Source organism: Chamaea fasciata, unplaced genomic scaffold (genome assembly GCF_029207755.1).
Source record: "Chamaea fasciata isolate MVZ Bird 193981 ecotype frontalis unplaced genomic scaffold, bChaFas1.0.hap1 SCAF_23, whole genome shotgun sequence".
Classification (NCBI taxonomy): domain Eukaryota; kingdom Metazoa; phylum Chordata; class Aves; order Passeriformes; family Sylviidae; genus Chamaea; species Chamaea fasciata.
The window spans coordinates 2,286,205-2,309,479 of NW_027094108.1; the positions used below are offsets into that span (position 1 = coordinate 2,286,205).

At 48.0% G+C, this 23,275-nt stretch overlaps 1 protein-coding gene across 1 annotated transcript in view; it reads left to right on the plus strand.

The window, feature by feature from the left end:
- The first annotated feature begins 3,644 nt into the window (after window positions 1-3,644).
- Window positions 3,645-23,275, plus strand: part of SKI (SKI proto-oncogene) — a 98,403-nt gene continuing 78,772 nt past the window's right edge. The window contains exons 1-2 of the mRNA XM_066203269.1: window positions 3,645-4,399; window positions 4,512-5,433. Coding sequence (XP_066059366.1) covers window positions 4,522-5,433 — 912 coding nt within the window. The 5' untranslated portion in view covers window positions 3,645-4,399; window positions 4,512-4,521. The remainder of the gene's footprint in view (window positions 4,400-4,511; window positions 5,434-23,275) is intronic.

Here is a 23,275-nt window from a genome sequence, read left to right on the forward strand (position 1 = left end):
GCATTAAAAAGTCATTTGGAAGAGAAAATGGCACCTCTCTTAAAATGAACTGCAGCTACTGCTTGCTGTCCTTTCTTTCTAGGGGATGGAGAGGGAGTGAAACCCCCCCGCCCACAGCTTCCAGAGCTGAGAAGCTTTTCCATTGCTATCCAAATTTCCTGCAGGCATTAGTTTGCTTCTCTAAAAGAATCAGGAACTCCATATGTGATGTTTGAGTATATCTGGCCATTTATATTTTAGTGGATTTTAAAAAAAGCCTGAAACTGCACTAAATCCATCTAGGGAGTGATCCTGCTGCTGGTCCCCATTGTATCCGAGTGTCTCCGATGACAGTCTGGTCAACTGCCACAGCCCTGGGGGAATTCACTGTGTGTCTGGTGCTTCTCCCTTGTCACAGTCACAGTCAGAGCTTCTCTAAGAGGAGGCTGAATGCTGGGAGGGCTTTTCGTTCTACCAATGCACACCCTTCAGTTTGGAAATGGTGGAGTGGATGGATGTCTTATATTGTCCAAAGGTACCACATGTATCTTCTGCAGAATAAAATTTAAAAATCATTCTTGACTAAAACCTTTTAGATTATCCTGTTACCCAGTGAGGAATATTCCTAGCCCTGCTTTCTCTTAATTTGGTAACTTCTTTAGCATCAGGAATCAACAAGGACTGTATGGCCTAGATTGCTAAATCCCATCTTTAGATATTGATATTGTGATAATATCTAAAAATTCCACTCATGAATCACCAAATCCACATTTGATGGATTTTATAAACAGAAACTTGAAGGGTCTTTCTTGCTCCCAGTGGCTTTCTATTAAAGCATTTTGGTGAAGATCCTCCAAGTGTCTTCTCTGAGCACATGAAGACACAGCTGCTGACCTGAACCACTGTGTTTGTTTCCTGCCTCTTCTGAGGCCATTTAGCACTTTGAGGGTTGATGTCCAAGTTGGGTATGTGAGAGTGGGTTCCTCTCGGGGGAAATGCTGACTTAGGGGCAAGGTCAAAGCTCTTACGCAACTCTTACACCTTTTCCCTTTATTCTCAATGGGATTTCAGAATATAAAAGTACAAATAAACCACAAGAGCTTGGTGTGTGCCCTGCCCCATTGCAATGAGTCTGAGTAAATCATAGCGGGTTTGTTTTCCAATTGCTCTTTTAAGCACTGTTTGGATATTTGTCTGTTTGCTCCTCCTCTTTTGTCCCGATGTGTTTTTGCTGCTGTTCCACTGCCATGGTGAACTCTTCCAGAGGAGACTGTCCAAAATTCACTGTCTGTGTCCCTCAGTCACACTCCATGGATGAGCAGTGCTTAAAGTCCTTGTTGCATTACAAACACTGTTAACAATTGTGGTGGTGTGAAAGTGCTCCCCAGCCCTTTTTGGCACACAGTTGACAGAGCTCTGAGATAACACTGGAAACCTTTTCAGCTTGTTCCTTATGGTGATGCTAAGTGGTGATTGAAATGTCTGTTAGAATTCTGGGTGTGTAGTCCATGGAAAATGGGAGAAGACACTTTTTTGCTTCGAAATTTGATATTAATAGAAACTAAGAGCATCTCACTCCTGATCTGAATAATAAATCCTCAATGGAGTTGGCAATGCTGCTGGGCAGCGGGTGCCCATGCTGTGGTCAGTGGGTGTTTGTGCCATGGTCAGTTGGTGTCCATGTCCTGGGACTGGGTGTCTCTGCCACAGTCAGTGAATGTCCATGCCCTGGGTGGTGGGTGTCTGTGCTGTGGTCACTTGGTGTCCGTGCCATGGTTAGTGTGTGCCCTGCTCTGGGCAGTGAATATCCATGCTATGGGGAGCAGGGGTCTGTGCCATGGTCAGTGGGTGTCCTTGCTATGGTCACTTGGTGTCCATGCCATGGTCAGTGGTGAGTGGTGTCCATGCCATGGTCAATGACTGTCCTTGCCATGGCAGTGTATGTCTGTGCTATGGCCAGTGTACATCTGTGCTAGGGGCAGTGGGTATGTCAGTGCTCCAAGCAGAGGGTGTGTGTGCCATGGTCAGTGCGTGTCCGTGCCCTGGGCAGTGGTCAGTGACTGTCCGTGCCATGCACAGTGTATGTCCGTGCCCTGGGCAGTGGTCAGTGACTGTCTGTGCCCTGGGCAGTGGTGTCTGTGCCCTGGGAAGTGGTCAGTGGTGTCCGTGCCCTGGGCAGTGGTCAGTGGTGTCCGTGCCCTGGGCAGTGGCCAGTGACTGCCATGCCCTGGGCAGTGGTCAGCGATGTCCGTGCCCTGGGCAGTGGCCAGTGACTGTCCGTGCCCTGGGCAGTGGTCACTGGTGTCCGTGCCCTGGGCAGTGGTCAGTGACTGTCCGTGCCCTGGGCAGTGGTCAGTGGTGTCCGTGCCCTGGGCAGTGGTCAGTGACTGTCCGTGCCCTGGGCAGTGGTCAGTGGTGTCCGTGCCCTGGGCAGTGGTCAGTGACTGTCCGTGCCCTGGGCAGTGGTCAGTGGTGTCCGTGCCCTGGGCAGTGGTCAGTGACTGTCCGTGCCCTGGGCAGTGGTCAGTGGTGTCCGTGCCCCGGCCGCGGTTGTGCGGGGCGGTCGCGGTGCTCTCTCATCGGTCGGTAGAGGGCGCCCGTCCCCGGCGTGCGGGGGGCGCTCGATGCCCCGGACACTCCGGGCACTCCGGACACTCGGACACTCCGGACACTCCCGGCCCCTGGGGTGAGAGCCCAGGAGCCGACCCTCCCGTGTGCCCCCAGCGTGGCCTTAGTGCTGCCTCTGCCTTCCCGCTCCAGCGAGGGCCCGGGCAGCCCCCGGCCCCTGCCCACCCGCGCTGCGGTTGCGCCTCTCGCTCCTTCCACGCGTTGAGCGTCGCCTGTGGGTGGAAGGAGCGTGTGACGTGTGCCGGGAGCGGGGAACACATGTGTGTCCGAGCAAGGGCGCACACGTGTGTCGGAGCAGGGAAGCACTGTGTGTCGCTCGCCCGGAGCGCTCGGTGGGTTCGGGGCTCCGGTGCCCCGCGGCGCCCCGAGGATGCGCTCTCGTCCCGCGCCGTTGTCGCCCATCAGTCGCGCTCTCACGCCTGTGATTGCTGTCGGCGCGGGGCGTGTGCCCGCAGTTGAAGCCGGGCAGGGCGCCCTGAGTGCTCACACACGCTCCGTGCCCGTGCGAGCGCGACCAGCGCCGCTCCCCGCGCCTGTTCCATTTCACCGCCGCCAGAAATCCGGCGGCGAGAGGGAAAAAGCCCTCGCCCTACCGCCCCTCCTTGGCGGCGCGGCGGTCCGTGAACCCAGCAGTTTATCCTCCCCCCGCTCCCTCCCTCCCTCCCTCCCTCGCCGCCGGGGCCGCGCCGCGCGCCCGCCCGTGCAGCGGCTCGGCTCGGTTCGGCTGAGCTCGGCGCGGTTCGGCTCGGCTCGGTTTGCCTAGGCACTACTCAGCACAGCTCGGCTCGGTTCGGCACGGTTCGGCTTGGCTGGACTCGGCACATCCCAGCTCGGTTCGGCTCGGCGCGGCCGGGCTCGGATCAGCTCGAGTGTGCTCGGCGCGGCCGGGCTCGGCCGGACCGGCTCGGCTCGGCTCGGCCGGGCTGATCCCGGCACATCCCGGCCGGTCTGGGCGCAGCGCGAAGCGGGAGGCGGGCGCTGTTCCTGGAAGAGCCCGGCCCGGGGAGTTGGTCACATTCTTGGCCGGGATTCAATGACTGAGGCAGACACCAACAAACAGAGGGGGGGAGGCGGAGGGCGGGAGGCTGAGCCCGCCTGCATTAGCTCAGCTCTCAGGCACTCTCAGTCACTGCTGGAAAGAGGAGCTGGGAGGATGTGCGCGCCCTCACCGCGGCTCCCCACGGCACAACGAGAGCACCGGCAGAAATAAGGGAAGGAAGGCGAAGCCAGAGCCGAGGAGCCATCCCAGGCCGAGCAGAGGGACCACGAGGGGCAGCGGAGCCGCTCTTCGCCCGTGCGGAGCCCCCGCGCCGCTTTGGCAGCGCCGGAGATTTGGGCCTTTTCTCCTGCGTTGTTCCTTCCACAGACCGAGCCTTCTGCCTCCTCCTGCTTTTTACTTTCCTCCCCCGCGCCTTCCCTCGGTGGATATGGACAGAAGGGGGATCACTGCAGAGAAGCAGCAGCCGCCAGAACATATTTGAGCCCCGGGTGCTCGGAGCGTGGCACAGACTTTTTGTGTTTCTGTGGGTGGTGTGTGTGTGTGAGTGAGTGTGTGTTGGAGGTGTGGGAGGAGGGATTGGTTTGCCTGGGGGTTGGCTGAGGGGGTGAGTGCTCGGATGAAGACCTCTTTTTGCCGTGATTCTGTGCTCCATCGGGGCAGCTTGGAGACTTGGAGGGTTTGAAATTGTAACGCGAACCAAGAGAAAAGAAAGAAGAGAGAGACACGCATACAAAAGGATTTATTTCCTCTCCGTTAGTGGATTGCTGAGTGAGAAGGAGGAAAAACACAAGGGTGGGTTGTTTTATTTTGTTCATATTTTTTCCTTAAAAAAAAAAATCCCTTAAGTGGATTTGCACCAGGGTGGAAGATAACTGGGGATTTTTGCTGTTTGTTTTGGGAATAGAAACTAAAAAATGGAGACTGTAAGTAGAAGCAGCTTCCAGCCTCATCCAGGACTGCAGAAGACCTTGGAACAGTTTCATCTGAGCTCTATGAGCTCCCTGGGTGGCCCTGCTGCTTTCTCAGCACGATGGGCACAGGAGATGTACAAGAAAGACAATGGCAAAGACCCAGCGGAACCTGTACTGCATCTGCCCCCGATCCAGCCTCCTCCGGTCATGCCTGGTCCCTTCTTCATGCCCTCGGACAGATCCACGGAGAGGTGCGAGACCATCCTGGAAGGGGAAACCATCTCCTGCTTCGTGGTGGGCGGAGAGAAGCGGCTTTGCTTGCCCCAGATCCTGAACTCGGTGCTCAGGGACTTCTCCCTGCAGCAGATTAATTCGGTGTGTGATGAGCTACATATTTACTGCTCCAGATGCACTGCTGACCAGCTGGAAATCCTCAAAGTCATGGGCATCCTGCCCTTCTCCGCTCCTTCCTGCGGGCTCATCACGAAAACTGATGCTGAGAGGCTTTGTAACGCCTTGCTTTATGGTGGCACCTATCCTCCCCACTGCAAGAAGGAATTCTCTAGCACAATTGAGCTGGAGCTCACGGAGAAGAGCTTCAAGGTGTATCATGAGTGCTTTGGGAAGTGTAAGGGACTCCTGGTGCCAGAGCTTTACAGTAACCCCAGCGCAGCCTGCATCCAGTGCTTGGACTGCAGGCTCATGTACCCACCTCACAAATTTGTGGTCCACTCTCACAAATCGCTGGAAAACAGGACTTGCCACTGGGGCTTTGACTCTGCAAACTGGAGATCCTATATCCTCCTCAGCCAGGATTATACTGGGAAAGAGGAGAAAGCTAGACTGGGCCAGCTCTTAGATGAAATGAAAGAAAAATTTGACTATAACAACAAATACAAGAGGAAAGCCCCCCGGGTAAGTGGTGCCTGTAATTTTAAAGGGGGCGGGGGGAATTTCGGTAACATTCATCGATATACCCGAAGTGTTGCCAGCTGCTTTTCCTTGGAGTCATTTAGCAATTTTAATAGTGTTCTCCATTCTCCCCGCGTGTGTCACTGGAGGAGCAGTGCTCGAGATGGCACCTTTATTTCTCTGCTTGTGTTCTGACCACGGTGGTTGGAGTTTGTTTAAATTACATGTGCGTTTTTGTATATTTTACTGTGTGTGGACCTTGATCTGATGCCCCAGACTTGATCTGGCAGTGCGTGATTTCGGGTCTTTATGGGCTTCTTCACTCAGGGGTCAAGGCGAGGAAGAAGCCAGGTACTGATGGCTCCAGACACAAGTCCGTGCACTTTTCTGGTCGATTGAGTGTCGCCAGGGATGGAGGTGCGGGCTGAATGCCCTAAATGCTTATATAGAAATAAAATGTGCCTGTTAAGAAGAAAAAAATAATAAAATTGTGCCGGTAGTGCAGGTTACTGGTTTATAGATGAAGTGTTCGGAACGTGAACGGAGAAGTCCCTGCTTTTAGAGAATCCCTGTGGAGCCTGAATTTCCCCAGCAGACAGGCTTTTGTATATTGAGTTATGTATACATCCAGCAAATGACTCTGTCTAGGGCCGGCTGCAGCAGCTCCTGAAGGTATTCCGTGCCGTGCTGTGCTGAGCCAGACAGCTAAAGCACATTTTTTTTAGGTGCCACTTGTTTTTCTTTCAGTCTGAGCCGCCTTTAGATCCCAGCATCCCCGGTGTGTGGGTGGGAGGCCGCCTTGGCATCTGGCAGCGGTCCTGCTCCCTGGGCAGCGGTGCCACAAGGCCTTGGGGACCCGCAGACGCCGCGATGTGTGTCTGGCTCCTGGGATGGTGCAACTGGCTGGGCATGAGCAATTCTGCTTCCTGCTCCTTCCCCCCGCTGCCAGGGGGAAGCAGAACTCCTGCCTCTCCCGAGTTCTCCCCGCTGTCGGAGATTTCCAAACTTGGGGTTTTTGTGTCTGGACTGGAAGGGCAATACACAAGGCTGGAAAAGAGAAGCGATGTTTAAAGCCCACTGTGAAAATTCTGCATTAACTTACCCAATACCTGTTTAAAGGGGCAGACACACACTGACTAAGGTTGAGCTTTTATTTATAAACGAGTGCAACTAAAACACCCAAGCAAACCCCAGATTTTTAAAGAAAAATACGCTGTGCAAACAGTACAGTAATTACACAGCCAGACTGGGAGGCCTAGGGAGCCCATCTGACCGGGCTGCACGCTTCTGGATTAAGGACAGAGTCTCACTCTTCCAGTTCCAGTTTCTCTCCCGGCCCCCGGCTCAGTCCTTGTCCTCACCCCTCCTTTTCCTCCCCGGAGTGTCAGGACGCTGTGACAAAGCTGGGCTGTAATGAGGCACATTATCCCCGTGGTTGGAGGTGGATGTGTTTTTAATGGCTTGTCTATTCTCCGTCAGTCATGTGCCGAGATGGAATGGTGGGATAGATCTACATGGATGTGAGAATATGGCTCTCAAACTGGAGACATTTTTCATGCTGGGAAAGGAATTTTCCAGGGCATGCTTCGTTTGGGAAGTAAAATGAAGAAATCTCCACATTCTTGTTGTGGAAAGGTCCTGTTCCCCTGGCTCGGTCATTTCCAGAGTCTAATTAAAATGAATGTTAGTAGAGAAGTGCTTTCCTTTTCTTGCAAGGCTTTTTCAATGTTCTCTTCCACTGCATCATTTATCCAACACCCCAGGCGAGGCTGCAGAAGGAGAGCAAGGAAAGGTTACTAAACCTTGGCTGTGCCTCAGTTTTTTTGGGGACCTTTTGATAGGTCCTAGTTCAGAACATGAGAAACACTCTTCCCTCACCCTCCAAAATCTGCCTGGAGTGCAGCACTTCTTGCAGAGTGAATTGAAGATACCTGATAGCGAATGCCAAAAATTGTGCGAGGAAATGGTGGCCACCTCTTTTTTGGAAAATTTTGCCAGAAATCCATCATGAAGAAATGCTAAGTCTCCTGCATACATTCATTTGGAAGGTGGCAAGGAGTGAGGTGGGGAAGAATAGAGTGGTGTGTGCTCAGACGCTGGGGTAGGGAAGACACAATGTTGTGTCTTGTATTAAGTTTCAAGGCCTTCAGGACTCTTCTGTTAAAGCAGTGCAGTCCTGAGGAGACCCTGACTGTGCTGGCAGAGTTTTGTACGCTTATCCTTCCTTTTCCTGAAGTCTTTTTCCATTGGGCTTAGCCAACGGATATCATATGCTAAGGTCATTTGTGTTGTAGCAGTGTGTGCGGATAATTACGGAGAGATTTAATCAGACTCTAAGATTGGTAGGCTGTGGCCAGGGGCAAGTAACATTGGAGTAAAGTTTAGATGCCTAGTGAGGAAATGACAGGATGGTCCCATTCTGTGTGTGCTAAATCCTGTGTGGGTTTTGTGTGGCTGTGGGGCTCGGGCTGTCTCGGGGATGAAAGGGTGAAGCACATGTGTCTTTGTGGTGGGCTTCCTTTTTGATGTAGATCTCAGCTTTGCTTTGTTCTGTTTCATACAGAGGTGTTCATGTGCGTGGTGTGCCATAAGCTGCTGTGTCAGATTCTGGGTTTTCTGCTCTCAGGAGTGGCTTTTTTTTCAGGTTCTCAATTTATTTATTTCTCTCGGTGTGTCCACACTTGGCTTTGTGTGGTGTGTTTTTCCTGGGGCTCTGGTAGTATGTTGGTAGCATGGGATGCATATGACCAATTTTATGGCTGTTTAAGCAGCAGTGAGTGTTTTGACCTTTTCATGTGTCTCCATGAGGTTTCTGTGATGAGGTCTGGAGATTTCTGCCAGCACAGCTCTGCCTTTTAAGGGTCTGACTTAAATGGAGGAGCTGGGTTGGCACAAGCCCCTGGTGCAGATTCAGTGTAGTGGCAGAACTGCGTTTTTTTCATATCTTTTTTTTTTTTCCTTTTTTTTTCCTTGGCGTGGTTTTAAAGCTTTGCTACAAGGCGTAGCTTTTCCTAGATATTTCATTCCCAGTGCATATTTCTCTCTACATCAAGTATCTGTAATGCATATCCATCCTTCTGTACCAGGAGGTGGATGTGTAGATGCAGAGGTCTCCTCTCTCTGCCAGCCGTGTTGGTTGAACAAGGCTCCTGTTGCCTGGTCTTGCCACTTTCAGAAGAACCCTTTGTCCAGACCTGTGTGAAGTCAGCAAAGGGTCTTGACCAAAAGCTGGAGGGAGTTGTGACAGCTGGAGCCCCCCACTAGAGCAGGGACCATAAAGATCTCAGTCACATTCCTTACCCTCTTCTAAAATTTTGGGTTTTATATCCTCCTTGTTCATGCTTGGGTGTGTAACTGACCTCCCATAAAGTCTTTCACCTTCCTGCCACTTCCCAAAGCTTTTTCTTTTCTTGAGCCGTGTAACTTCTCCATTTGACTTATTTTGTGTCCTTCACTGGGTGTTCCACCTTTCCATGCAGGGTTTGTTGTGCTTTGCTTTCTCTCTGCACCAGCACGGCTTTTACTTGTGTGGGTGTCCTGTTTCCCTACCTGTCTCATCTCATCTCATCCACCATTACTGGTGTGGAGCACAGCCATTACATTCTGCGGAATTTCTAGAAATTAAAAATGTGAACAACCTGACGGGGTTGCAAAACAGGGTCCTAGAAATCCACCATCAGTGCCAAAGCCTTTTCTCGGGCTCAGCTCCTGGCGCGTGCTCTCCTGTGGGACCCATGTGGCCTTGGTGTGTCTGTGGTGCTGCTCCCCTCTCCTGTGTGACAGAGCTCCCTGCTTGCCTCACATCAGGATGCTCCACTCACACAGAATTAGTTGAGACGCAGCCCCGAAGGCTTTGTTGGTTGCTATTTCCAGAAGAGGAGGGTGGGTTCAGCTGTGTCTATTTCAAACCCTTTTTCTCCAATACTGAACCCAGCAACGCTTGGCAGCACATAGAGATTCCCCACCTGTGTGGCAGACATGTGTACCCCGAGCAGGAGTGGCTGTGAGCAGGGCCCAGGAGAGCCAGAGCTGTCCTTGCACGCGTGTGAGCACACCCACACACCCAGCGCTGCCGTGTTCCCACGGTTCAAGTCCCAGCAGCACTTCTATGAAGTAGCTGGAAGCCAGAAGCAGCATTCTGGGTACTGACACACAAATGAGCACATGAGGCCTCCCACTTTATTTCACAATGCCTCCCAACCCAGCGCTGCCACAACATGCAGCTCGCTCAGCTGGAGGAAGGTTTAGCCAGGTCAAGTGTGCAGCAGAATCAAAGAACCCAAATTGCTGCGAGCGGAGCGGCGCGGCGCTGGCGCGGCTGGAGGGAGGACGTCGGCTTTTAGGTGCTGCCCATGGGTTGCTGTGCTCTGCTTTATGGCCACCTGAAAGGCTGCAGGAGTAGAGCTGGAGTTTGTTTCTTATCCCACAGTCCTGCCTCCTGGCAGCGGTAACCTTTATTTGTTAATAGGTCTATCCTGTGGTGGGTGTAGCAGAGAGATTCTGAGTTTGTTCCCTGGCAGTGGTGTTCAGACTGCAGGATGCATTTATTCCTCATGAAAAATACTGCTGAAATTTTTTTTTGCCTCAGAACTGAGGGTTCAGTTGTTTTCCTGTGAAGTGTTGAAGTCATGTGTTCTACCTGATGTTCAAGAGTTGTTTTAGAGATTCTCCAGTAAAAATTTAGAAGCCCCTAAAACAAAAACACTGACCTCTTGGGGCAGTAGTTTAGTTCAGAAGCCTTTTACGGCTTAAAAGTTGAACTTCAAAAGTGACACCAGCTTGAGTGAAATCCCATGTACCCAGGGAGAGGACAGTGTTTAAGCAAACATCAGCAGTTTTTCCCAAGCGTGCAAACAGTTTTACAGATGTTGTAGATCGAGAACAAAGCAGCAGGTACGTGCATGTGTGTTGGACAAAGAGTTTGCTGCCAATGATCTAATGGCGTTGAGTCAACCACGGCTCTCTTGCTCCAGAAGAGTTCCTAAGTTCCTCAAGTCTGTTCTCTTGAATTAGGGTGGGAGTTATATGCAATCTGTGCTTTTGAAAATCGCTGCCTAAAATATTTAAACCTCTGCCTCTCCCTCCATTGTCTGGGCTGTCTCGCTTGCCTCTCCATTTCTGTGGTTTCGGGCTTGGGCGTGTGTTCTGCCCAAACAGTAGCACGCTTTGAAGATGCGTGTAAACAGCGCTCGTTTTTTGGATGTGCTGGGAGCCCGACACCTGGTCCCTGGCAGGCTGCGAGCCCAGTTATCGCTGGCTGGGGCTGCCTGACCCGGGAGGGTGTGTTTGCACTTGCTGAGAGGCGCCTTTGGATTGGTGTTGTAAAAGCATCTGGAGGCGTCTGCGCCAGGCTGCGCCGAGCGTGTCCGGGCAGCGCAGGGCTGGAGCCTCTCGTTCCTTATCTGCACCCCCAGCCCTGCCAGAGCAGGGGGCTCCGGGGCCACAGCCACGGCCTCTGGCTGTCTGCAGAGATGCAGTGTCCAGTCTCATCAAAAACTCATCTGGCGTTCATCTACTGGCAGAGTAATTCCATAATTTCACCAAAGTGAAGGTTCGAATGTCCCCAGTGCAGTAAGGAGTGGGCTGGCTCCTCCTGGGGATCGCTGGTGATTGAACTCACGTTGCTGGCTCAGCTGGCCAGACTGCTTTGCCATCACCTGAGGAGCTGTGTCTCCATGTGGGCAGTATTAAGACACAGATTTATTTTTTTTTTTCAATATATTTGGCTTGGTTTGGTTGTTTTGGTTTTATTTTAAAGCACACTTTGGATTCGACTCTGTAATTCTTATTTAGGAGGGAACTGTCATGGAAGAGTTCCACCAAATCTAGTAGGGGGATCTTGTAAAAAAAATTAGACAAGAATGACTTATACTGGGTTGTTGAGAATCTATTGATGGAATCCTGTCAATTACTGGGCTGATCTGTTTTAGCTGAGTAGCCATAGACTGCTTAATTCAAATTGATCTTCACATACAGGAAGCATTACTTTAATATGCAGGAATACAGCATGTTTTTGTTTGAAATCTGTCAATTAGAGCATGTGTGTTAATGATACATTTTATTAGATAATATCTACTTTGCATATGTTTTGTGTATCTGGGTAATGTGTATTATGAGTTAATAAATCAACACCAATTTTTTTAATGCTATTCCACTCTGTCTCTAATGCAGGCAGTGTATATTCTTGGAAAATAATTTCAGAGAAGCAAATTTGCTCTGAAAAAATGTGCACTGGTCCCTTCCCTCCTCTTTTACACCTTGTGCAGTCTTTTATGCCTTAAATTTCATAGTCAACATAGAGATTCAAACTCAGATCGTCACTGACATCACCTGCTCTGGATCTTCTGGAGCACAGCAGGTTAATCCGAAGGTCTGGGGCTTTGGGGCCGGTTCTACAGCTCCCACTCAAGCAATCAGCCCATAGTAATTGGAACCAGTTCACCCACAAACCACAGCAGACTCGTGTGTATGAGACTCCTTCCTGTGTGTTGGCTGGCAGAGAGCAGGGACGGATCTGAACCAGAATGTCCCAGTGCTGAGGCAGAGTGGCTTCACTAAGTTTATGGCCTTAGCTGGTATTTACAGGGCTGTGCTGACTCTGAGACCCTGTAGCTCTGCTACTGAAGTTATTTTCATTTTGCTCATTAATGAGGATTTGGTGTAGTAGACATTCGGTGCTCTGATCCTGGTGGATCTCCCTGAATGGGGCAACTGGGAGCTGGCTTCAGCCTGAAAGGGTCTTGTCTGTTGGTCATTACGTGCAAGATTTGATTTTAATGTTGTGGTAGAGATCGACAACTGAGATCTTCTCTTTCTATATTTAGGATTTGTCAGTTATTATTTGTATTTGATTTTTTACTAATGAAGAAATATGTCTAAGGTTAGGATAAGGAGCAGCCTTTTCTGCCGATGCGAATTCAAGGACCATAAGCTTGGCCTCAGAGTTAAATCAGGAGCAGTTGGTTGAGTGAGCAGCTTTCCTTGGCGTTGGGGAATCCTGCTGGCTGATAGAGACTGGCCCCTCTGCACTGAGATAACGGTTTCGCTTTGACTTTTGGTTGGATGAGGTGACGAAAACGCTGATACTAATTTGAGCTCTGATCCTGTCAGCGTGTGATGGACAGAGCTCTCCTGGGAGCCAACGGGAATTGCCATGTGTGGAGCTCTTATCATTCCCTCCATCTATGGTTCGGTTGCTCTCATGTAAAATAAGGCTTCTCCAAGCAGTGGATGCGCATTAACACAACCTGGGAAGTGCACAGACATATGTTCTGGGAAATAAGGCAGGTCCTGCCATGCTAACTCAGGCAGCCTTGTTCTAGCAGTCCTCTTTAAAGAGTCAGGGAAAACGTACGTGAGGCTGGAGATTCTGTGTGTATGTAAAAAGTGCAGCATCATGCTGTATGCTGGAGGTAAACAGCAAAGGAGCTAATCAATAACCTGGGTTCTGGCTTTGTTCTTTATCGATTTATGTACAGTTACCTTTGCACACGCTTTGTAGAAAACGGGACTTTTATGTTTGGTTTTCTGTAGTTTTTTCTTAAATAAAACATGGAAGCTGTTTCTGTTTTGGTATGAGAATCGGTTCCACTGGAAGCACAAGGGCTGCTCAGGCTTTAAGGGTTAAAAGACAGCAGCATTATCAGTGAGATGAGGTAGAGCCTGGTGCTTGTCTTTTCCTGAGGAGGATTCCAGTGATGGATTCGGGGGCTGTGGTACCCTGTGCTTTGTTCCTCGCCTGCTGTTCACTCCGTGGTATCGTTTTATAGAATAAGGTCATTGACTTGGATTGCTTCTTGGTTTCTCAACCCTTTTCACCAGCCAGTTTGTGTAATGTCTGTCTGAAACATTGAGTAAGGGCATTGAAATAGCAGACAGGATATCAAGTGTTCGGAAGTCTGGGTTAAGTATAACAGACAGTTCTGGCTGGCGAAAGGGGAGCAGCCCCTGGAGCTCGCTCCCAGCTCAGTCTCTGTGGCAACACCAGACTCGGGGCTCTGCATCTCTGCTCCAGCTCTTCCCCTCTGTTCCCTCCAGACCCATGTAATTAATCATGTGTGGGTGCACCTCTTTTCTAGATACGTCTTCCTTGTTTCTTAGTGGCACAGAATCGTATGTAATAACGTCTCTTTCTAAGGATTACATAAGTTGAAGATGATTTCTCCACTGGGAGAATTATGCAAGTTTAAACTGAAATGTATTTAGAAAGCTTTTATGTGTGTGTTTTCTGACTCGAAAACGCAGAGGGTGATTTATTTGCATCCTTAATTGAACAACATCTGTTGGGGTTGGAAGAAAAACCATTTCATATCTTTTCACTGTCATATCCTGCATTTTTATGAAGTCCTCTACCCCCTCCACTTCTCACATTACCTGTATTACAGGTGCTGATTTTTATTCCAGGTAGATCAGCCAGGCACTCGTGTGGGATGTTCTGGGCTCTGTGGCATTGTTGATGCATATCTGCTGTAGTGTTTTCTTTCACTTGTTAGAATCACACAATCACTGAGGCTGGAAAAAACCTCTGAGACCCTCCAGTCCAGCCACCGATCACCACCCTGTCTACAGACACTCGAGTGCTGTGTAAGAAGTTGTTGCCTTTATTGCCATTAAAAAGTCTGAAATACCTCTGTAATGCTGCTCTTGGTATGCTCTGACCATTTAGCAAGGGAGTTCCTGCTGCCCTTGAGCCAAATCAAGGTTTGTGTCCCAGGAGAAGAAAGCACTGCAGTCAAGAGCGTTTATTGAACTTGAAGAGGGCAAAACAATTTCTTGTTTCAGTGTGAATTTCTGTGAGAGGCTCTGTGTGTGACCGTGTCCTGGCACCTGTGCCCATTCCAGAGGGTGCCCGGGTCTGCAGGGCTGTCCTGCAATTCCAGCGGCACTGGGAGAGTCACTTTTTTTCCCTCCCTGTGGAATTCTGGAGTGCTGCACTCATGGTGCTGGGAGCTGCTGTTTCCAGGATCCAGCTCACAAAATTAATTCTGCTGAGTAATAAAAAATACAAGTTGCACAGGCATCCTGCTGCTTACCCAGACAGAGGTTGCAGTAGTGCCAATTAGAAGCAGTGAATTACTTTAACTAATTAAAAAACTAAGTAATAAATTTTTCTAGGTTCCATATTTTTTTCACCCTACAAAATCTTCAAAGATTGTTCCGGTTTACCTGTTCATAGCAGTAAAATAAGTTTTATAGCTTTTATACAGACTAGTGGACTAAAAAAGGCAGAAAATGCACAATATTAAGGTTAAAATATGGTTTGATTTCAGTAACCTTCCCTGATGTAATGAATTTCAGACTTACACTTTCGTTATTAAGAATTATATGTTAAACAGGCTTTTCTGAAGCGCCATCATTCCACAGCTGGAAGACTTATCTGAGTTGAAAGATAACAGAGTGTCATCCAAAAAAAAAAAAAAATTGCCATTCTTAACTCCCACTGGCAGTTCCAGTTTATTCAGTGAATTATCTCACCCATGCTGGTATAATTTATAAATATTCCTTTGAAATAACTGTGTTTAGAGTGGTGCAGAGGTGCTGGGAGAAGTAAATCAGCCTCAGAGCAGCACAGACTGCAGCATCAGGTCCATCATTGATATTTCTTTGTTCCCGTTCAGTCACTAATGACAAACATGCCATGCAATGAGTCCTTGTGCTTATAGAGCCAAAGATTTCGTTTTGTTTGGCTTTTTGCCCTTTTTTTTTTTGCCACAACAGTGTAGTTTTTTGTAAAACCAGTGAAGCCAAATAACCTTTGGGCCATTTTCAGCGGCAGGCAATGATACAAGTGGAGTAAAGTGCTTTTAGTAAACTTTTACTATCAGTGAATATGCAGAACGACAACTCAAAGGCCTTGGCCCTCCCAGCCTGCAAACGAGGAGCTCCTTTTCTAAAACCTTAATTTCTGAAAACATTTCTGGGAAAATCTTTGTTTTATAATGGATTCATTGATCCTTCTTTTGCCCTGCTGATTCTCGAGCAAAGGTATTTGTTGAAGACTACTGAGCTCTGAAGGGAAAAATTAAATTATAGTTTTATACTTTTATTGTATAAAATTGTGAGCGCAAAATAAAAGTAAATCAGTGATTTTGAGGAGAAGAAGGGGTAGAGGGAGTTGGCAGTGCCTTAACTACTATTTGCTTGTATTTGTTGTATGACTTGCTTCATTATTTGTAGCATTAGCTTATTCATGTGTCTTTTAAGTAAATTTGGTCTTTTTGCAGCTTTTGAGCAATTAACTTAACCGTGATGGGGCTTGAAAGAATATCATCTGCACACCTGTTTAATGTTAAAGATGAGGCATTCAGTGCTTTGTGGCTTCAGCTTGAAATTCAAGTTGCTTTGAGTCATCCCTTTAGTCTTTTGTTTGGGTGGAAAAAAGGAGTGGCAGCAAAGGGCCTGCAGCTAAGAAATGAAAGAGTTGAATTAGGTTTTAGAAATGTTAGTCTTGGCATTTGGGCCATTTGCATTTGTAGAGACCGTCACGCTCGGCTTTAGTCGGGGTTGAGCAGTTTGGGGATGGCGAATGTCCCACGTCTCTGTCCCGGTCACTCCTCAGCGGCGCTGGGGCAGCGGCAGGAGCTGGGCCGGGAGCTGTGGGCTCCCGTTCCCACCACATTCCCTCACCGGGATGGTTATCACCTCTATTTCCGTGCTGGGCTGCACGACTGACTCGGTTTTTCCTCTGTGACCCAGAGGACTCCCCGCTCTTAAATCGCAAAGTGAGTCACAAACATGGGACAGAAACTGCTACCAAAGGATCGCGGCGTTCTCTTTGTTCCCCTTGTTTTGGGTTATTTTGTGAGGCTTCAGCAGTTTCTGCAGCTGCGGGAGAAGCTGCACAGAGGGGGCAGCCTGTGGGGAGGTTCCCAGCAGGAACATCTTCCCTGGAATCATCTCTGAGAATCGAGTGTGGCAGGCCGGTGTGACATCTCTGCACCGCACTGTCCATGGTGTGCTCATGGTGGGCTTTAACTCCTGGGAGAGAAAAGAGAGAATATTCCAAATGTCCCCATGGTTCAGACCTTGAGGGTCTTTATTCAGTTCTCTTGGCCTGGGATGCAGCCGGGATAAAAACTCTTACCAGGGACTAAAAGGGAAGAAATTGGAGTTTCCCTGCCCCAGACCCTGCCATGGAGCCCCAGTGCCTCACTCCAGCCTCTCTGGTTTGACTCCACGGAGGTCACTGGACTCGGTCCAGAGTTATTAAAACGTGGAAATCACTCCCAAATGTGGACAGGTTTTCCTCACTGGCAATAATTTGAGGGCCACGTTCTGCTGAGATGTTACAAGCGAAAACTCCAGTGGAGGTTTTCTTTTCAGATGTCTGTTTCGACGTTTGAATTCTGCTCTTACAAATTTACATGCAAATTTATAATTTAGGTTTCTAAAAAATTTTATCAGATTTGCCCTCGTTAGCGGGACTAATTTATTGGTGGGGTTTTCTCTTATTATAACATCATTTGATTTCAGTAGAGTCACACAAAACTCCATGTATTCCTTTGTTTCTAAGAGGGATGCTCATTCATGTGCCTGTAAAAGAGCAGCTGGATCCCATCTTGGCAGATGTGAAACCCTTCCATTGAAATTGCTGGATTTTTTTGTCTGTAGGTTTTTTCCTTGAAAAAAATCTCGTATTAATTAGATCCCCCTCACTTTTGAACTTTTTTGCTCCCTCAGCCAAAATCTTAATCCCCTGTGACATCAGAATTAACTGCCGCAGACAGCTGTGATGTCACAAAGTCTCAGGGAAGAGAAATACAGACACACACAGAGCCTGCTCAAACCAATTTCTTAATTAAGAAGAGGTTGCTTGGGTTTTGTTTCCATTTTAAAGCCAGAAACAAAATTTTGCCTCAGATTATCATGGCAAAGTAACAATTGAGTTGGTCCAAATTCTCCCCCAGCCACCATGTAAAGGTTTTTCCAATCTGTGATTCCTGCTTGGGCAGGGGAGAGCTGCAGCTCTGGGCTGTGTCACTGTGGGGCCAAAAGAGAATTGCAGCCCTGAAGAATTTTGGTAAAGACCAACAGGGCAGAGCCATGTCCCAAAGGAGAAGTTTGCAGAAGTAAATTCGTAATTACCAGCTCCGTTGCTCCTCTTCCTGCTGGTTTGGACACACTTGGTAGCTCTTCTTTTTTTGGGGGGGGGTGTGTGTGGTGGTGGTTTTGTTGTTAGGTTTGCTGGTTTGGGTTTTTTTTCTCCAAGCTCCTTCTCTAGGCTCTGTGCCCGAGTGCATCTCGGGATTTCCCTTTTGCTGAATGAGCTGCTTGTTTGAGAGGGAGGAAGTAAGGTCCCTTCTGGATTAGGAGGGAATGGGGGTGGAGGGTGGGGAAATGTCCTGTTTCATATGCAAAGCACACTGAACTGAAAAAACCCCACATGAAAACCTTTTAACAAAACCATCCATGTCACAGACTGGCAGAGCAGCTGCTGGCTTTGTTAGGGAGAATATTAATGTTTCAAAGACTTACGGAACCTTTAAAAATGAGATGAAGATTGGTTTTATTTATTTTTCTTAAGGTATAAGATGAGGTAAAAAAAAAAAATCTCCTTATCAATGTTTGTGAATGGAATGTGCAATCGACTGAGGTGACACCAACTTCCACACCAAGTGGGGAGATGTTATGATCTACATTCATCTTTTGGAGACTGGAAGGCCAGAACGGCCCTGACTCTCCGAGTGCTCGTGTACATTGGTGTAAGAACTCTTACTTGAAAAGCAGATTATTGAAAGGAACTCCTAGGACCATTTTTTTACCATGCGGAGAGGTCGTGTTCCTGACTGGGAGTCTTTACCCACTTCAAAAAACATCGTCTGACCTCCTTGGAGCAGGGCTTCTGCCAGGCTGGGTTTATCCTGCACACTTTGGGTTTGGGGATGATGGCAATGGAAGATAATTATACATTTTCCTTGACTCTGGTTGGTCTTAAAAGTTCTTCTTCCCTGCTACAGGTGTGGAAGTTTGCTCAAACCTTCCTTAAACTCCCACTAGGTTTAGTGGTAGAGAGGGACAGACAATGATCTCTTTTCTCCTACGGTTATTGAAATGAAAGTATTGGGGTTTTCCAAGTAGGAATGGATTGTCTTGGATGTAAACTCCTTTTTTGTGTAGATGGACAGACAGGGATCAGGGGTTAAACAGTAGGGAAATGGAGCAGATGTAAAACATTTGCTGTAGTTTATTACTATTGCAGTAGTAGTTACTGATTGCAGTGAGTTCTGGTCTCGTGTTCCTCACCAAACCATGTTGAAAATCTCTGCTGAAAATTTCTGTTTCATTCAGAAACTGGCATTGTTTTTGCCTTATAACTTAGTTTATGTTACTGAGCTGCCTTCCTGTACAAGGAAGTGCTTGTGTAATGCCCAAGCCATTCCCATTCCTCACTGAATGATATGCAAATCTAGTCAATTAAGCAGGGGGGATTTAATTAGCAGTTTAAGTTCATGTGTGAAGTGTCTTGCCTTAATTACTTAACAGTTTTGTTGCAAATTTGCTAAGGTTTTTTTTTTTTCCCACAGAACTATCAAAACTGTGATTATATTTATTTATTTATTTCCATTTTTTTGGTAACATTTTCCAATCTTGAGCATTGTCCAGTTCCTTTAACCTCTGTGTGCGTGCGTCCCCGCTCCTTCTCCATCTCTTTTCAAATCTGGGGGGGACAAAGCAGAACTATGGTTATTGTCTCAGAGCAGAACAACACTCACAGAAAAAACCCTCAGGAATTTTGGAGCGAAAAGCCATTTATTTGTTGGGGTTTTTTTTGCAGCTAGGTGACACCATTATAGTAGTATCAGTAGCAGCCTCATGTGATTGTCATGGTTATGTTAAATGACGGCTTTTATTTCATGTTCTGTCTGGCCAAGGTGCTTTTCGGCAGCTCTGCAGAAGCTCAGGCTGTGGCTGTGTCAGGGGGTTGCAGTACTGAAAGGTCACTCAGTACTGATACAAACAAGATTTTTGCGCTGCTGTCAGACCTGGTGGGGTTTTATTTCACATCTCCTCCTGTGGAATAGCTGGGCAGGTGAGGCTGGGGGGGGACGTGCAGGTCCCTGCATCGTGGTTTGTGCGTCAGGAGCTGCCGGCTGCTGGCCTTGTCTCGGCTGTGAGGGTGGGGAACTGCCATGGATTGATGTGGTATCTGTCACCTGCTCCTCCCTCACCCCTCATATCTGCATCAAAACTATAAAACCATGGGCCGCTGGAGCTCCATGCTTTGTTCCCGCTGTGTTTGACACCCGGGGCTGGGTTGTGTTGGTGACCTGAGACCCAGAGCGGGAGAGGAGTGTGTTTGAGGCAGTGCCAGCGCCCAGGAGGCCCAGGCTGTGTGTGCTCAGTGATCCCCAGGCTCCTCATGGTGCTCCACTGCTCCTTCTGCAGCTGGACATGCCACAGGAGGAAAGCTCAGGAGGTGTGGGAGGAGGGTTTTGGGTGTCTGGAGCTGGGCTGGGGTCACCTGAAGGAGCCCTCGGGACCACGTTTGGTGCTCCGGGGTGGCTGCTTTGGCTCTTTGCCCCAAGGGTTTGATTGCAGCCTAAGCCAGGCTGTGGGATGGAGCCATCCTGAGCTCTGATCCCTTGAAGAGCCCTTCTTGCTGGACTGGAGGTGTCCATCTGTTTGTATCCCATGGCGGTGTGCCAGCTGTAGTCCTTTTACTGCTGCCTGACTCCAGGTTTGGATCAGTGGTGTGCATGCATGGAGGAGAGGCTGGTGGGGAACAAGAACCACACTTTCACATCCAGGGCACTGCAGCACATTTACAGCACTGATCCAGAGATTGTTTTAAAGGGTCTCTTCTTTAGGATTAACGTTATGATTCCCCATTCAGTACCTTATGAAATTTTGTCTTCCACAGTAACACAAACAGCCTTCAACTTCTCTGTGTAGTTGGTGGTGTAGTAGTGATATCCTGGGTTTAGAACTTTTAAACTTGAAAACGGGGGTTCTACCGAGCAGGAGTTTGAGAGACATGGGTAGGAAAGCGCTGCATTATTTCTGGTGACTAATTCTCACATCTGGGCATCTTGTAGAGAACAGATTTTAAATAATTCAGCGCACAGATTGAATTGTCTGCAGTGGGAGCGTTGTTAGAATCACTCCAGTCAGCAGACATCCAGTCTGGGCAAAAGGCTGCGGTGCTCATGTTACTTTCAGGTCCTTGGGTTAAAGGATCCTGTTTAAAGATTTACTGAAGCACCCTGTGATGGGAAATTCACCCTATTAATTCTCTTTATGAAGACAGGAGTCCTCATTTCATGTAACTGCTCTTTGTAAATTGCTTTTGTGAAACAAAGCGATCAAAAAGAAAGAACAAAACCACTACACTTCTTACAAACAGAGACTGAAATCCTGAGTTATCTCCGCCACCCCAACCCCCAATATTAGTGGAAATGTCAAAGAATACTTAATACAAAGCACTTCTCCCTCTCCACAGACTGGCAGCACATTTCATATTGGCCTGTTCAGGTCTTCCTTCCTAAGCACAGTGTAAGGGGCTCAAGAAAGCAAAAGTTCCCAAAAAACGTGGACTGGCCTGACCTATTTGGTTACCAAACAGAGGTGTAAATACTGTGATTCAGAATTTCCATTTTGCTTTGAAATTTCCTACCGCTTCTAAAAATAGAATAATATTAAATACCCACTTTTAATTGGATGCCTTCATTCCTTCATTTTTTCTTTTTCTGTGCTTTCCCAAGCTACATTCTGGAGGCATTTTCTGCAAATTTATTATTATTACTAATCTTATTAAGATCCCGCGTTGGTGCCAGGATATTTTTAAAGAGAATTTCTCTCCAGTTCAGCCAGGGCAACCCCTTTGTTGAACCTTCTTTTGGATAGTGTTCCCATGTGCTGCAAAGGTGCTGACACATGACCTCGTTACACATAGAAAATCCTAAATGTCCTGCCCCTTGCCAAACCTATCACAAAACTACCCATCACCCCCTTTTCAGGATCCCAGATGGTAAATAGCAGCAGGAGGTGAAAGGGGAGCTTTGTCTCCATTCTGAGGCCTGTTTTAAGTATTCTGTGTCTGTCTGTATCCCTCTGCTTTTCCCACTCTGCCCATAAATTAGCAAGCCAGCTTTTCTGACGAGAGAAGACAAAATGTCCATAAGCTGCAGTAACATCACCTACTCAAGAGAACGTTTTTAAACAGTTCCATTTATTTGATTGTGATCTCTCTTCGTTTTGGCAGAACCTCTGCCTGCCCTCCCCGCCTCAGCACTGAGGGAAAGAAAGGTGGCTTTTCCCAAATACCAGGCTGCAGTTTATGATCTCTGTGCCACATTGGAGTTTGCCTACAGACAAAAAACCCAAACCCAGGAAAGAAAAACCCTACAAAGATCTGCTTGTCCGGTTGCAGCGTTTTTATAAAGCCCAAGTGGCAGGAGGAGCAGCGGTTCCTGCTGGATGGGCAGAGCTGGGAGCTGAGCTAAGAGGGGATTTCTCAGGCAGGCAGAGAGAGGAGCAGGGATATGGGCAGGGGATTCAGGAGCAAATCTGGGACCGTTTTGGGAAGCTGTGGGGATGCACCAAGCAGGATATTGTCTCTGCACACTTCCCATGGAGTTCCCCTCGCTGGCAACAATTTCCTGTCCTCAGTGCAGGAAGGATGATGTTGATTTTTGTGCAGGGGGGGATTGTGCTGGGAGCTGTGCTGGCCTCTGGAGCAGCCTTGGCAGGGGCTGTGTGGAGGCAATAGCTGAGTACTCGCCCTGGATTTGGGCTGGCAGAGCTGAAGGACGTGTGGAATTCACACTTGAGCATCTCTCAAAGCCAGATATCAAACTGACCTAAACGTGCAAGAATAGGAGACTTGGTGGTTTCACACTGAGTGGCTCCGGTGGCTCCTGCTCAGTAACACTGATTTATGCTGCCCGAGTCCATGTCCTTGTTTGTTGGCACAGGTTGTTTGTTTTTCCTTAATTAAGATACTGCATTCTGCTTATTCTCCCTTATAATTCCCCAAGCAGCCTGCATTCATCCTGAACCTGGGATCTGGCAGCTTTGTCAGTCTGAGATTAGTCTTTCCCCTGACCTGGGCTGTAGCTGAAGTAATGACTTTCCAGTTTCAGCTGACTGGAAATCAGAGACTGGTGAACTGAAATACTGAAGGCTTAATGAATTCCCTGGATTCCCTGGTGGTTTTTTGGTACATCTTTATTTTAAACTGTTGAATATTAATAAGGAAAGGGGAGTGGGAGTGCAAGGCCTGTTTACTGTCTAGTACTTGAAAGGGATATTCTTTTTTATTTGTTTGTTTCATTTTATGTTGCAAATATTGCTGTAGAAATCCTGTATGTTTGCCAAGTTCCTACCTAGTCTTTGGATGCCAAGTTGTTGTCAGCTGGGAAGCTGCTGGGAGGGATTTAAAGCAATATCACCTCTTTTGCAAATGTGGCTCTCAAACCAAGAGCGAGTCCACCTTTGACCAATTTTTAATGAGCCTTCATTTTTAAGTTATGAAGAGAATTATGAAGAAGAGAGAGAAGAGCTCAGGTGTCATTTGCTCCTTTTTTTCTGGTCTGCTTTCCCCATTGTAAGTTGATTTGCAAAGGTTTTTTTTCCTCCTCTGAGATCTCCTGTGTTTCTCCTGACCTGTAATTCTATATAGTCATCAAGTAAAGTAGATCTGATGGGCTCAGTTCTGACATGTTGTGTTTTGACAGCACATTTTGTTCATACTGACTCAATACTTTTGAAGCTGTAGTTGCTTGGTCACTTTAATTTGACATATACTTAGTTGTTGCCAAAACTCCTTTTGGCTTCTCCCCTAACACTAGCCTACTGTTCCTGTCACCTTCTTTGACTGTCACTGGTGCTTTTATGGCTGCACAAT